At 39.8% G+C, this 14,320-nt stretch overlaps 1 protein-coding gene across 1 annotated transcript; it reads right to left on the bottom strand.

Annotated features, from left to right (window-relative positions):
* Positions 1-749: 749 nt before the first annotated feature.
* Positions 750-6,711, bottom strand: FGF3 (fibroblast growth factor 3). The gene is made up of 3 exons (XM_065404040.1): positions 6,444-6,711; positions 3,483-3,586; positions 750-1,115 (listed from the first exon to the last, which is right to left on the bottom strand). Exons 1-3 carry the CDS (start codon positions 6,709-6,711, stop codon positions 750-752), a joined length of 738 nt encoding a protein of 245 aa, XP_065260112.1.
* Positions 6,712-14,320: the final 7,609 nt, after the last annotated feature.

Below are 14,320 nucleotides of genomic sequence, written 5' to 3'. Positions count from 1 at the left end.
TCTTAAAGCAATGAATAAGATTCAATGTATAAAAAACTGGTTTAGATGGTCTTCCAACACTTTATATTAGTAAAGCTTATATCCTTTATCAGGCTTCATAGAAAACCATTAAATAACAAGATCAGATGACCTCATGTTTTAATTAAACAAATTCTAGAACACTATAACAATGTGTAGCACTGTTGAAATGTTTAAATTCAAAGTAACCTTACAATTTCAGGTTAAGTTAATTTCAGGGGAGAGAAAATGAATGATACTGACTTTGTCAAAACAAAAGTAAAAATAAATACATGTAACTTACAAAATAAACCAGTTCTGAGATTTCTGTACTCCATTATAACTTGAATGTAGTCCTGTACTGGGAAACCACTGAAAGGATTATAAAAGTGCTATGCTTTCTTTCAAGAAACAGGTAAGAAGTGTAAAATGTTCATAGGAGAGAATGGTTCACTGGGGGAATACCCCATTGGGAGAACGCTCTAAAGTAAGTTAGAAAAAAATTAAATTAAGGACAAGAAAAATATTAAAGGCCATTGACAAAATTATTACATCCATCTAATTTACATTTGAATGTGCCTCGATTTATGTTACTTGTTTTTAGCACAGGCAATATCTAAAATATCTAAAAGTAAATAGGTTTGATGTGACATCCAATTATATATACATTGTATCAAGAATGTCCCTGCTGATATGTCATACAGTCACAGCTGTCTGTTTTCTAGTTGCACTTCGAACACTCTTCTTTGCTTTCAGTCCCCACCCCAATCCCCCCAAGGAATCCATTGGTGTCCTCTCCTTCTTCTTTTATTCTTACTCAGAGGCTTCAGTAGACTCTCTCTGTATTTAACATTTGTGTGAAATAAACGGACCATTTCATGATCTTTGTTATCCAGTACCCTGGGCAGAAAGAGAGAGGATTTCTGTGTCCTGCGGGTTTTAAAGCCCCTTCTGGGTCGGCCTTTCCCATTGATTGAGACATACCAGAGTCTCTCGGCACTGGCTTTGCGTTTGGTGTTGGCTCCATTGGGCACTGTCCGGTATAGGCGAGATGCGTAAGTGTTATAGCCCAACTCATGAATCCTTTCCACGAACTCACATTCTGCATTGTAAGTTTCCTGTAAAGCAAACAGAACAACCATCAGCTCCAGAAAGGCAGCACGGACAATAGTTCAGCACCCTCACCAGTGCAGGAACAGGACTTACAGAGGGGTCAGCTGGTTATTAAACAAAGGACTGCAGCATATAGAAGAGGAAACCCAATATTAGAATGAGAGAAAGATGGTATAAGAGGGATTCAGAACAGAATAACAGCATCTCTCTATTAACAAGGTCCCACAGTATCAGAATATCTAGCAATTCACAAACTAATATGTGAACAAACATTCACAAACTAACCTGAAATAGAAAAGGACAATAATTTGAACTATATTACTTTTTAAATTGCTATATGTGTATATCTATGGATTTTTTCCTCTGTAGATGATCTTTATTGATTTATCACTAATCATAACTACCTCGCTATTACCTTGCGCTCCCCTAGATCTGTTTGTTGTATCCACCTATTGTCTCTTTTCTTATACTTGGATCATGTGCTCTATTTGTTATGTGCGTGAGTGTATGACATCCATCACAGTGGGACCCTGATACTTGGTTGGTGACTTCAAGGTGCTACCGCAATACAAATTAATAATAATAAGAAGAAGAATGCTGTAGAGGTTCAGAAGGTCTGTGTTCCAAGTTTGAACATGGAACTGGGAACACAGACCTTCTGAATTCTAATCCCAGCATTGTCACTAACTCATTAGGGATTTGGGCAAATTGCCTAATCCCTTGAGTTCAATTTCCCCATCTGGAAAATGGGGACAAAACATTTGTCTCAAAGACTTATGAGGATTTATTAATTAATGCCTGAAAATCACTTTGAAGATGGAAAGTGGTGTATAAATACTCAGGCATATAGACTCGTAGACTTTAAGATCAGAAGGGACCATTATGATCATCTACTCTGACCTCCTGCACAACGCAGGCCACAGAATCTCACCCACCCACTCCTGTAACAAACCCCTAACCTATGTCTGAGTTACTGAAGTCCTCAAATCGTGATTTAAAGACCTCAAGGTGCAGAGAATCCTCCAGCAAGTGACCCAGGCCCCATGCTGCATATCATTACAATTTGTCCAGCCAAGATGAAAGTATTAGTTTGCTTGCATTTCTGGACCTATAACCATATGTCTGTGCACTGAAAATATCATTCTAATTTCCTGGGTGCTTATCTACTATGGACATTTTGAAACTATTAAAGAGACAAAACTATGTATCTTGATGATGAACTACATATTAATAGGTAGATGCAATACATCTGTGGACTATTACAATGAACTAAGTCCTAAGTAACAGTTGCCTTTAAACTTCCTTAATACACCTCTACCCTGATATAAGGCGACCCGATATAACACAAATTCGGATATAACACGGTTAAGCAGTGCTCCGGGGGGACGGGGCTGCGCACTCCGGTGGATCAAAGCAAGTTCGATATAACGCAGTTTCACCTATAACGCGGTAAGATTTTTTTGGCTCCCGAGGACAGCGTTATATCGGGGTAGAGGTGTATCTGTTTTGAGGTTAAGGAGGTGTGTGTAAACTTCAATCTGAATGGTTCTCTGAAACATATAACTTACACCTTCTTATGACTTTTTGTAGTTGCTTTTCCTGCTCTATCTCTGTCTTCTGACACCAGCTTGAGTTCTCTTACATTTGCTTGAGGCCCAATTTTGTACTCTGTAAGAGAAACTCCCATTGACATCAATGAAGGATTTTCTAGTTATTGACTCCCTTCCATCTGACATTTACACCTACTCCTGGTGTCAAAGATACATTTCATCTATTAATTTGGGCCATTGTGAAAAGATATTGATATTAATATCATATTTCAGAGGCTTGTTTCTGGTGTATTTTTCATGCTTAATTCTGTATAACCCAAAATCTTGTCAAGAGAATCTTAGCCTTTGCCAAATAAATTATTTTTGTCTCTTTGGCTTTACGGGTAACAAGAAAAGTTAGGTATCAGAGGGGTAGCCGTGTTAGTCTGAATCTGTAAAAAGCAACAGAGGGTCCTGTGGCACCTTTTAAGACTAACAGAAGTATTGGGAGCATAAGCTTTCGTGGGTAAGAACCTCACTTCTTGCATCTGAAGAAGTGAGGTTCTTACCCACGAAAGCTTATGCTCCCAATACTTCTGTTAGTCTTAAAGGTGCCACAGGACCCTCTGTTGCTTTTTAAAGAAAAGTTAGAATACTTAGCACTTCGATAGCACCTTTCTGCTACAGCATTTAATCTTTTTTCTATAAGCATTTATTCATAGCAGATAAACCTGGTGCACTCAAGATAATAGTGCTCCCCCCCACCCCATGAAAATTACTGACACCCAAATAGAACATGCTTCCATTTCAATACAATAGTTAAGGTCTTACAATAAAACTTACTGAAGCATAAAGTCTGCCCCTTTTGTTCATGGCCAGGTAGCTGCCAGAGAACAACCCTTTGATGGCAACGACTCCAACATCAACTGCAGTTATCTCTAGAATACCTAGAAACAGAAACAGAGGAGAGATGGGTTTTCCCCTTCATATGTAATTTTCTGAAATACATCTGAATAGCTACTTACCTCCAGAATATGAGTTCGCCCTTAAAACTTATACACTCAAGAAGTCATACTGCAGTCATGTACATAAAAAAGACTAACATAATTAGACAATACAGAAAAAAAAACTGAGATGGGAATCGTTGGAAACTGACAGTAAATCCCTACTTGTTTGATTGAGATTTAACTATTTTAAAAAGGAAAGATCTGACACTGAACTACAGGTTCACCTAATCCTATATGTATATATATTAAAAAGTTTAAATCCCCTTTAATGCTTTTCTGAGGGACACCAGAGCGCTTGACTTGTTGAAACCAGTCACAAAGCTACTCACTTCAGGACAATGCTCTTTCTTGGGTCTCCAGAGAGTAAAATGGAGTAAGACGGCTGCATGTATATAATTATGAAAGGAACTTGTCATTTAGAAAGTTGATGTAGTGCTTGAAACAAGGACAGTATGACAATAAGGGAGGAGATATTTCAGCCCTTAGAAGATCGTGTCTAATGCACTAGACAAGAGTAAGGGGGGGGAGGGGGGAAAGCCCAGACAGCCTCCCAAAGGGCTTACATCCCGCCAAAGGATGCTAGATGCAAACTATCATAGAACTCGTGTAAGGGAAGATGCTGTAGTAGGAGTTGTTGTGATACATGTGCAAATTTATATCTTGCTTTTGGAAGCTCCCAGTTCAGCCATTCTGGTTTCAAAGCTCGGTACTCTCTGTAACGATATAGAAGCTGGATGTAACCCCAGAAGTGTCTTTTGACAATTAGAAAACACACTGTGCTAAGCCTTCCTATTTTGCCGAGTTAAATTTTTGGTCTGACCTCAATCTCGACAAATTAGGGTAATGACTGTACGTGCAGCTGTTTTGAATCACCCGTCGTTTTGCCATTGACTGAACTCGGAAGAATGTCTCCTAAACGTCTTTGATAACGAGAGGGGTTTTCTCTAGGAAATAGTGGTTTTCCTCTGTGCACCTGAGCCAGATTTTGGAGTCTCCCTATCTCTGTGCGCTAACCAGAGCAAGGGCGTAGGTTTCCCCGGAGCATCCTGGGCTCCAGACACCCAACGTGGGATGTTGGTACAGAAAGAATGCTGTACTTCCTATCCTGGGGAGTGGGAAGAAAGGAAAGTCCCGGTTCTCTGGGGATTTTAGGTTCCGCTGTGAGAAGAAAGCTGATTCCTCCCCAAAGCATCTTCATGAGACACCGAGTCCACATACCGGCTGCAATATCTCCACTGGCCTGTTAAGAAAAGTATTGAAAATCCCGATCTTTCCTTCATTCTCTCACTCACAGCCCTTTGCTCTTGACATATCCCGTTTCATCTTAATTGCTGCTGATTTCCAGCACATTTCCAAGGGGGTAAAAGTCATTTAGTCTGTACCACCTCACATCCCCCTAGGAGGAGACAAGCAAGAAGCTTGGGGGCGGGGAGGCAACGCGCAGCCTGGGGGGGAGAACTAATCTGAAACCCAGTTTGAGATTGAAGAAAGCCATTGGACGGTCTAAAGACTCAGGAATTAGCACTGGTCCTAGCTTGGTGACAGGGAGCTGTGAGGGAGCTTTGAAAGGAAATGTGAGGAGAGATGCCTGCAACTGTAGCAAAGATGGTTAAACAAAGTGACAGTTGAGTGCAGTTAGCGGTTGTCTCGACACTGGTTTATCCCCCCTCTAGACACAGAAAAGCTGCTTCCTACGCTAATGCTATAACCAGAGGGACTCAGCCTGGGGGGTGTGGCGGAGTGGTAAAGAAGGTGTACAAATCAAAGGGGGCTTGGGACACAAGTTGCTCCATCTTAGACCTGAGCTGCTTGTTCAGAACATGGAGAATCTGGGGCAAGAGAACAGATTTACCCTCCCCCTCTTCCCCCACACAGAGATGCTTTGGTCTGTAGGCCCCCTCCTATCACCAAATCAGAGGCAACTTGAAAAAACAATTTTGTTTTGACTTCTTGGAAGTCGGGGGTGGAGGTACATTTCTTTCCCTTTGTCTCACTCGCTTTCTGCACAAGCCACTGAGCAATTCCGTGAGTGGGTGGGTGTGGGTGTAATTCTGGAAGCTGGTTTAAAATTAACTAGTCATTAAGTGCGCCGATTCTGGAGAAAAACGAGGACCAGATCCTACTCCCATTGATCTCGGCCATAATTCTGCCATTGACTTCACTGGGTCGGGTCCACATCTGTATTTCTCCCATCTGTGCTTTGCGTGTGGGCAGAGGAGTTTGGAGAATACGCTGCATGAAAAGGGCAGGGGGAAGGAGAGAGATGGGCTTTGTCTGGTAGCATTAAAGATCAAACAAAATCCAAACTGAGGAACTCTTGGACAGAGGAAGTGTATTACTCTTACGGTTATTAGCAGCTTCGGAACTGTTGTTTCTGCGAGTGTTATCTGGGAGGGACAAATGTGTGCTGCAAAGAAATTCCAGCTTTGCAAGCAGATCAGGGCAAAATCTTGCTGAATTTGAATCTAGAAAAAAAATCCGAATAATAAAGGTGCAGCTTCTGCCACCCTATTACCCCTTGGGTAGCACCTTATTCCTCAAGCAATCCTATTGAACTCAATTAGGACTATTCCGGGAGGAAGACGCTGTTCAGAGCAAGGGTGTCAGAATCTGGCGCCCAGTGTGTCTGTTTCACTGTCACTTCACTCTAAACAGCCCCAGGCTCGTTAATCGCCTTGGTTTCTAAGGTTAGACCTGAAGGACAATTCAACGGGTCAGAGCGAATAGTAATTGAAAGCCACCCTACAAAGCTAATAGAGGAGGAAATGGGCAGGGGAGAGGCATGCACAGTACTTACTGAAGACGCTGTTTTTCTCCAGGCTGCCGTTGATTTTCCCATTGGAGTGGATCTGGAGGTGATACTTAGTGGCACAGTAGAGCTTCCTGCGCCTGGGTGCTCCCCCGAGATGCTCATAGACTCCGCCGCGCCCCCCAGCATCTCTGCGCAGCCTTGGGTCACACGTCTGGCCTTTGGCACAATAAGGTACCTCGGGCACCTCCGCAGCCAGCCCTTGGGACCAAGATTCCTGCAACAAACTCAGCAGCAAGATCCAAATTATAACCATTGTGGCATGATGGCCGCAGCCCTTAGTCTGCTGGGGAGATCAAGGCTTGGCGCAGAAGACACCAGGGGTCCCATTAAAGAAGTCTTGCTAGCAGCCCTCCAAAGTTGCAAAGCACACACTGATTCAAATCGTGAAGCATTGGCAAGTTTTTATCTGCCTCTATCTGTCCCTTGTATCTGTCTTAGAGCTACTTAAATCAATAGACACGGGCAGAGGCCACCGAGGCGTCCCAGCTGTTTGGATTAGATGGAGCTGCAGTGATCAGAGTTCTCCTTGGGTCTCCAGCTAGACAGACTGCACGCATGAGAGAGAGAGGGAGAGGGAGAGAGAGAGAGAGAGAGAGAGAGAGAGAGAGAGAGAGAGAGAGAGAGAGAGACCCACTGAATTTCAGGAAGAGACTGTGGGGAAAATTCGTTGATCGACGGAGCATAGAAATGAAAGAAGCTTCCTGCAACAATAGCCTGATCTGCGACCAATTGATACAAAGCAGGGAGGCAAAGGTATCAGTCTTGTGTGAACTCCCAGAGTGCAGCCTGGATAAAATTACACAGCATCACACACACAGAGAGAGACACACACACTGTGGCTTCTTGCGGATAACCGCATCACAGAGAGAGGGGGGAGGAAGCAGCAGCAACCCAGCTGAGGGCCAGAGAGCTGCTTCTGCCTTGGTTTCCCCTGCTTTGAAAGATCCAAAATAGAACAATTATGCATCTGAAAATTATACGGTGAGGAGCTCGTCCCTGGGGTCTGTCACTTCTCCCTGGCTACTCCCTATCGCAAATCACAACACATGACAACTGGGATGACTGATGTCCAAATAAAACAACTTGGGGAAGCAGCTTTTACAAATGCACATTTAAAAAAGGGAGCATAATAAAAGGGGTTCAGACACTGGCTGCTCCGGTGGCTAAAAGGAAAATACGCATTAAAGGATTTCACTGTCAGTCTTTAGTGACGTAAACTTCTTTCTTCCCTTTGTCCTGAACGCTGAAAGAAAACAGTTATTAGTAAATCAATCAATTCACGGTTGCTAATATGCAATATTTGGATGGGTCTTTTAAGACTGACAAATTTCTAAATTAACTAATGCAAAGTGCGCCCAGTTACAGAGAAAGCATATATATTCGTGCATATAGTTGCAAGACATTGGTTTTAATCTTTTTCCCTTAACTTATTATTTGTTGTTGTCTGGTAAATTACATCAGGCATAACAGTTAGGTCTGCAGTTGCTGGTATGTAGCTTCACACATCTTTATCAGCTTTTTTTCTCTTCTAGTGGAGTTACCTATAAAGAAAAATGGAACGCAAAAGGTTATCCAACGTCTATAAACAAATTATGCTGTCCAGGTGTACTACTCAAAAGATGCTCGTCTATTAGATTTTCATATGAAACAGTCAATAATTAAAAGTTTCCTGGAAGTGTTTGAGAAAGAATTAGCATTAATGTGACTGAAGGCCACACAAATGCGTCTTTGAATGGAGCCATGTCGAAATTCGACCATTTGACCTTGACCAATATGATTTTTTATTCACTGTCGGTTACAAGAATATATATAAAATAAGGCTTTCCTACGGAGGAAAAGAAAAGTTTCTTACACTTTAAAGCAATATAGAAGAAAATAAGCTTTTACTGGACGGAAAAATCAAAGGGAAGCGATCTTTTTCTACAAGGAATGGCAGGCGGACAAAGTGATCTAGAAAGCTATTCCCTTTTAGATATACTTAAAACTTAGTAGCCCTCCAACCCTAAAAGGCTTTTCATCCTTTAGTTGTCTGGAATACAGGGAAATACATAAAGAACGAACAAGCACCCCTCCCCACCAGTACCATCCTCCGTCTTTTTTCGACAAGTTATGTCCCAACCTCACAAGGAGAGTTTGATTGAGAACTGATACATGTTTGTATAATTAATTCTTTAGTGTTGTTTTTTTTGCAATGCCACATGCATGCAATTATGTAGGTACAGTCTATTTAGTAAAAACGTGATTAAAATATAATAGCTAATGAAAAATATGAACCTATAAACACACAAGGCACTAAACTTTTTTTAAAAAATAAGATCATTACGTAACGGCCAAATCCTTCAGCTAACACTGAAACAAAAGTCCTCCCTGAAACACGCTTTCTCTGAAGGAGAATAGTACATTGAGTTTTATGAATCCTTTATCACCCACAAATTACTGCACAAAATAGCACCTAGGTACTAAGATGACGAGGAAAATAGTTTGAAGATATATCAACAGATAGATATAGAAGGGCAAAAATATAATGATTATTTAGAAATATTAGGTAAGTCTCTTCATAGCTAAACTCAGGGTGATCTCTACGATTGTTGGATCCCCATAAAGATGTGAAATTGAAAATGTACAGTTTTAGATTTCTAGGGAGTTTTTCATTAGTACTCTGGAAAAAAATCCCACAAGATACTTCTTCCCTCCTACAATAGTAAAGCAAAAGACTAGTGGGTGGAAGAGTAACACGTTAATGACTTTTGCTCAAATTGCTTCCATCTTGATCACATTATGGTTACCATTTTTATAATTAGCACCATCATCTACAAATCTTTCCGCCTTGGGCATCTAACACAGACATGCTTCCCAAACGATGTGTATTCTACTTATTAGGGAAGAGAACACTTATAGGTCTGTCATTAATGGTTCCCTTTCAAATGAAATGAATACGACCTCCAGTGAAATATCAAAGGGCTATAGCTACCTTGTCTCACTTGGTGCAACATTGAATAGCAAGCAACCTTAAGTCGTTTTGCTCTAGTCAGACATCTATACAATAAAACATAAGCCCACTCTTGTATATTGTAAGTTGTCTGGTGACCATTTTTTAAAACAAAAAAGGTCCCTTTGATGTGGTCTAATTCTAACAGAGGGTGGGACGTCAGATGTGGTCTACAGATTCTTTCTGGAAATATTTTTAATTATGCCTCAAAGCTCCTTGTAGCCCCAAAGTACAAATCAGAAAGCAGTTTGAGTCTGTTACTTAATGTGGAGGGGGAGAATAGGCTAGAGACAGCGTGCAACTACATTAGAATTACAACCTGTAATGAGCTATTAATTCACTTGAAATGTGTAATTTTAAGTGGAACACATTAAGTGTCGGTTATTTTTTATGCTAGATCTTGTTAGAGAAATATTTCTAAATGTTCTTACATTTAAATGTCATTCAGATAATATTTCTCCTACCAAGTCACTATGTAAAGTGTTTGAGGCAGATTGTTAGTAGTAGTGTACTTCAATTCAATAACAGAATTTCTGATATATATTTCCAATTCACTACCATAGAAGAATTACTATGAACTATATATATATGTACATATATAACTATATGTATATATATAGATATGTGATGTATTATGACTAACACTGCCTTATATTATTAATTCTTTTTAAATAATATATAAACATAACTATTAAACAAATCTGAAAGCAAATAAATCAGTTCTGAAATTGTTAGATGGTAATAAATTTTACAAACACCCATTTTGCAGTGATGCAGTGATGCTGTTTTAATACTGAGTGATCTACAATTTGGTTCCACTACTGGTCTGATTCATCTACTCCAAGCACAATGATCTGCATAGGGTACACACTATGTTTCTTTTAACATAAGTCAATGATTTACAACTGAAGCTGTTAGTCGAATGCAAGAAGGAAGTTACAATTTGTAGAGCAATAAATACCTAGGCGGTAGGCAGAGCCCCGAGTAGAAAAATTGCCTCCCTCCCCCAATTAAAAATCCATTACTAGTTCAAACATGGGCCGTGGGAAGGTCTCAAAGAAAACATATTCAAAGTAATTATTAGGTGTTTGTTTGCAACTCAGTTAATAATCTCACTCTGTATATAATTCTCCTCTAAGATCCAGTTAGATCACACCTGCTGGTGGTGGTTGTTGTATAGACCTTATACAATTCTATTTGATTTTATTCAACTAGGTTTAGTTTCTTTGTGGTTTCCCTAGTGGGGCAATTCTGCACCTTGTGATCTGTATAACTTTGCTTAAATGACTTTCCAAACAAAACAGCATCACATTACTTTGTTCCATACACATAGGTAATATTGTTTATTAAATTGTATATTGTTTCATGTTTATATTTTAAATACAGTTACATATGAGGTGCTGGACATACAGTTGCATATGAGTTTAGTATACATTTTCAGGTGGATAAAGTAAGATTTAGTTCATCATGCACTGAATGAACATAGATAATAAGATTTCCCTAGTGGAAAAATTAGATAAATAGAAGACATGTATAAACATTTCTCTCTCTTTTGTTTTCTCATCTAAAATGGTTTTCAGCTTTGTAGCTATTTTAGACTTTTTATTTATAAACAAACAATAAAAAGCCTTCACATAATGCAAGCTCTTTAAATTAAGGAAAATACAGTCAATACTATAGCTACTGTCTTAGCTACTTAGCTATTTTACAACTCAAATGTAATAAAGCAAGCCAGAACATTTAGTTATATAAGACTTACATGGTTTACTCATATCATTTATCTCCATAAACTCATATGTTACATACATTTTAGATAATTGTTATTCTTTACAATTTTATTAATGTTATTAAGAAGCTAGTTCTTGAGCTCCTTACTGAGGAAAATTTGTGTTAAAAATGCAGGCGTTTGCCTGGGTAAGCATTGCAGGATTAAATGATTCTTTATGGGCCTGATTCAAAGAACATTGAATTCAGTGTGAAACTTTCCATTGACTTCATAGGGCTTTGGATCAGGCCCTATATTGTTACTAAAAACATTATAAGAATAGGAAGAAAACAACCTCTTATTGTGTTAACAGATTCAAAGCAAAAAATTCAGAGATGTTAAGCTAACTTTTAAAACAACTTTCTTTTTCAGTGTTATTGTTTATTCGCTGTGGAAGAAAGGAACAAATGAAAGAAAAGGGGGAGCAAAAACATACAAGTACACAAAAAGCCATGGTAATAATATCACACAGTCCCCATGTCTGTTTGTCTGCCATGTGGTCATGCCATGTGGTTTAGTATTGAAGTATATCTCTCATAGATCCAAATGAATCTGTAACAGAAATATATAGAGCAATACAATATTGCAAAGTAGAGAAATGGAAATAGTTCTGTGAAAGGAAAAGACTGTGTACATGTGGTTGGAAAGAGAGAGAAAGAGAGAGGGAGAAAAATTAGAAGAGTAGAACAAAAGAAATCCAATACATTGAAGACATGGGGACAGATTTTCAAAAATGATCAGTTCCCATAGACATTTAAGAAGATGAGAGCTTCTGGCCCACAGTGTTACTCTGGATTTATACTGATGTATAATGTGACTAATATTAGTGTCTGGCCTATAGTTGTGAGGTGCTTGTCATATGTGACTAATCCTGCAATTTAATTCTCGCTAATTTCCCACTGTTTTCAGAATTTGGTCCTTATTCCTTTTACAATCAGAGATTTGTTATGATTTCACTAGATCCTGCACATTTTAGAGAACTGTATAATTTGAAGGGAACAAGATCAATCCTCCCCTCAGCTACATGGATGTGATCAGATCATTTCATACTCCATAAGATCAGATGGTATACATTGTGATTTAGACTGTGATAAAGCGGCCCTTATGCAAGATGTAAAATAGGTCCTGTATCCTGAGGAAGTGTCAGCTATGTTGGGAGGTAAGATGTGAGGGGAGGCAAGAAGGAGGCATAGGTGACCAGGGAAAGGTTGAGCAAGTTTCATATTTAAAAATATAATGGAGAAAAAATGGAAGTACTGGTCCAAGTAAACATGATACATACATTTCCTTGTGTTCCAGTTTTAATCTACCTGCAGTTACATAGGGGGAAGCGCCTCAGAGTGGTACCCCCAAAAACTAACTGTAATCCCAGTATGCTCCCACCTCTACACACACCCTCTTCACCCTCTCACATGTCGTGGAGGAGAGAAAAAACATGGCAAGGGATGAGGAAAGAAAGGGAAAGGCAGTTCCTTGTGGTACTGCCCGCCCCCACCTAACATTTCTTTTGGAAAATGGAACATACACAGAAAATGGGCATAAAGTTAACTGTCTTTGTTTGATCAAAAACTACCTCATGCACTTTAGGTATGATTCCATACATGCAACCTACCCAGAAACAGAACAGTTCCACACTGTCTTTAATTATGCTAGTCCACCCACTGATCAATCCCACTATACCAAAACTACACTGATTGGGGAAGGGGAATGGAGGGCGAAGGGAAAGGTAAAGTGGGAAAGAGAGTGGACAACTGACGAGTGTTAATTACTTCAATGAGAAAATACTCTTCCTTTGTATCACACTCAGTGATTATAATGTGATGATCCTAGAAGCCCAGTGGCATATGATGTATCAGCAATAACTTTTGGGGCATCATTTGTGGCGGATTAAAGAGCACTCTGTGCTCTGATCTAAACTTTTTTGTCTGACACATGCACATCCCTTAATAACTTATAGATCTCTAAGGGCCAGCTTTTTAAATGTACATATCTATCTATTTAAATGGACTTATCTGCATCTTTAGGTGTCCAGTGAGATTTTCAAAAGCATTGCAGTGCCTAACTCCCATTGAAATCAATGTACTATTATCCCCATTGTACAGATGGGAACTGAGGCATAGAGAGACTAAATGACTTGCCAAAGGTCACACAGGAAGGCTGTCGTGAACAGAGAAATTGAACCTGAATCTTCCAAGCCCTAAGCTAGTACCCTAACCAGCCTTCATGTAAGTTTTTATTTCAAAATACCTGACAGCAATTAAATATTATACAGTATATATTCTTTACTGGATAGATTCCATCTATACGGGATGTATATGCCCCTGGAATGACAGTTTGAAACTTTCTGGAAAGCAGTGTCTATTGGGGTAATGCACACAACCTACCTATCTTTTTTCTTCCTTTCTTGAGGGTATATAAGGAGCTGCAGGGCCAGCTGCTACTCATTTCCTTCTGACTACTGTAGGCAGCAGAAAAGCCATGAATGCTGCTACACCTGTTAATCCACTTCTGGGAAGGTAGCTTTTTTTTTTTCCTTAGAATTTTTAAAATGATATTTTAATATAGCTGCTGTTAGCCTTTTGACAAATATTTTACCCTATTAGGCCTCTTACTGTCAGACTCTTTGAGGTAGGGTCTCCCATGGCTTAGTGCTTCAGCACCGTGCCCCTCTGTGCCTGGTGTCTTGATATCAAGGTCCTTTCTTGTTGGCATTCTCCCTCAACATCTGGTGTCATAGTGTTGTCTATTCTAATGGCCTCAGTTACCTTGCTACCAGGCTCCTGAGTGTCAGTAGATCAGCCCATAGTACCAACTGGCACTGACTGCTCCTTTTTCTCAGGCATCAGGTTGAATTCCCTCAGCAATAGCCCTGTCTGCATTATCCTTTCTACTGGTTTTGTCATTTTCCTCTTCCATGGACCCAAGCTGGAAAAGCTCTCCTGCATCCCCTATTTAAGTGTCATGTGTACCATATCCTGAATGATATAATGAATTTCCAGAAACACTGGGGGAGACTGGCTGAAGCTTGGATCTACAACACTTTGTCTCCACTTTCTGTCATTCTTCAGACAAAATTGCTTTGGCACCATAGCCTTCCCAGCAGGAGTG

This window comes from Emys orbicularis, chromosome 4, assembly GCF_028017835.1.
Source record: "Emys orbicularis isolate rEmyOrb1 chromosome 4, rEmyOrb1.hap1, whole genome shotgun sequence".
Taxonomy (NCBI): domain Eukaryota; kingdom Metazoa; phylum Chordata; order Testudines; family Emydidae; genus Emys; species Emys orbicularis.
The sequence above is the reverse complement of the archived record's forward strand: the minus strand, read 5'-3'. Positions and strand labels throughout refer to the sequence as shown.

Coding starts and splice junctions, on each gene's coding strand:
- FGF3 (XM_065404040.1), bottom strand. CDS start 6,711: ATGGTTATAATTTGGATCTTGCTGCTGAGTTTGTTGCAGGAATCTTGG. Junction 3,587..6,443: donor GGAGAAAAACAGCGTCTTCA/GTAAGTACTGTG, acceptor TTCTGTTTCTAG/GTATTCTAGAGATAACTGCA. Junction 1,116..3,482: donor GGGGCAGACTTTATGCTTCA/GTAAGTTTTATT, acceptor TTTGCTTTACAG/GAAACTTACAATGCAGAATG.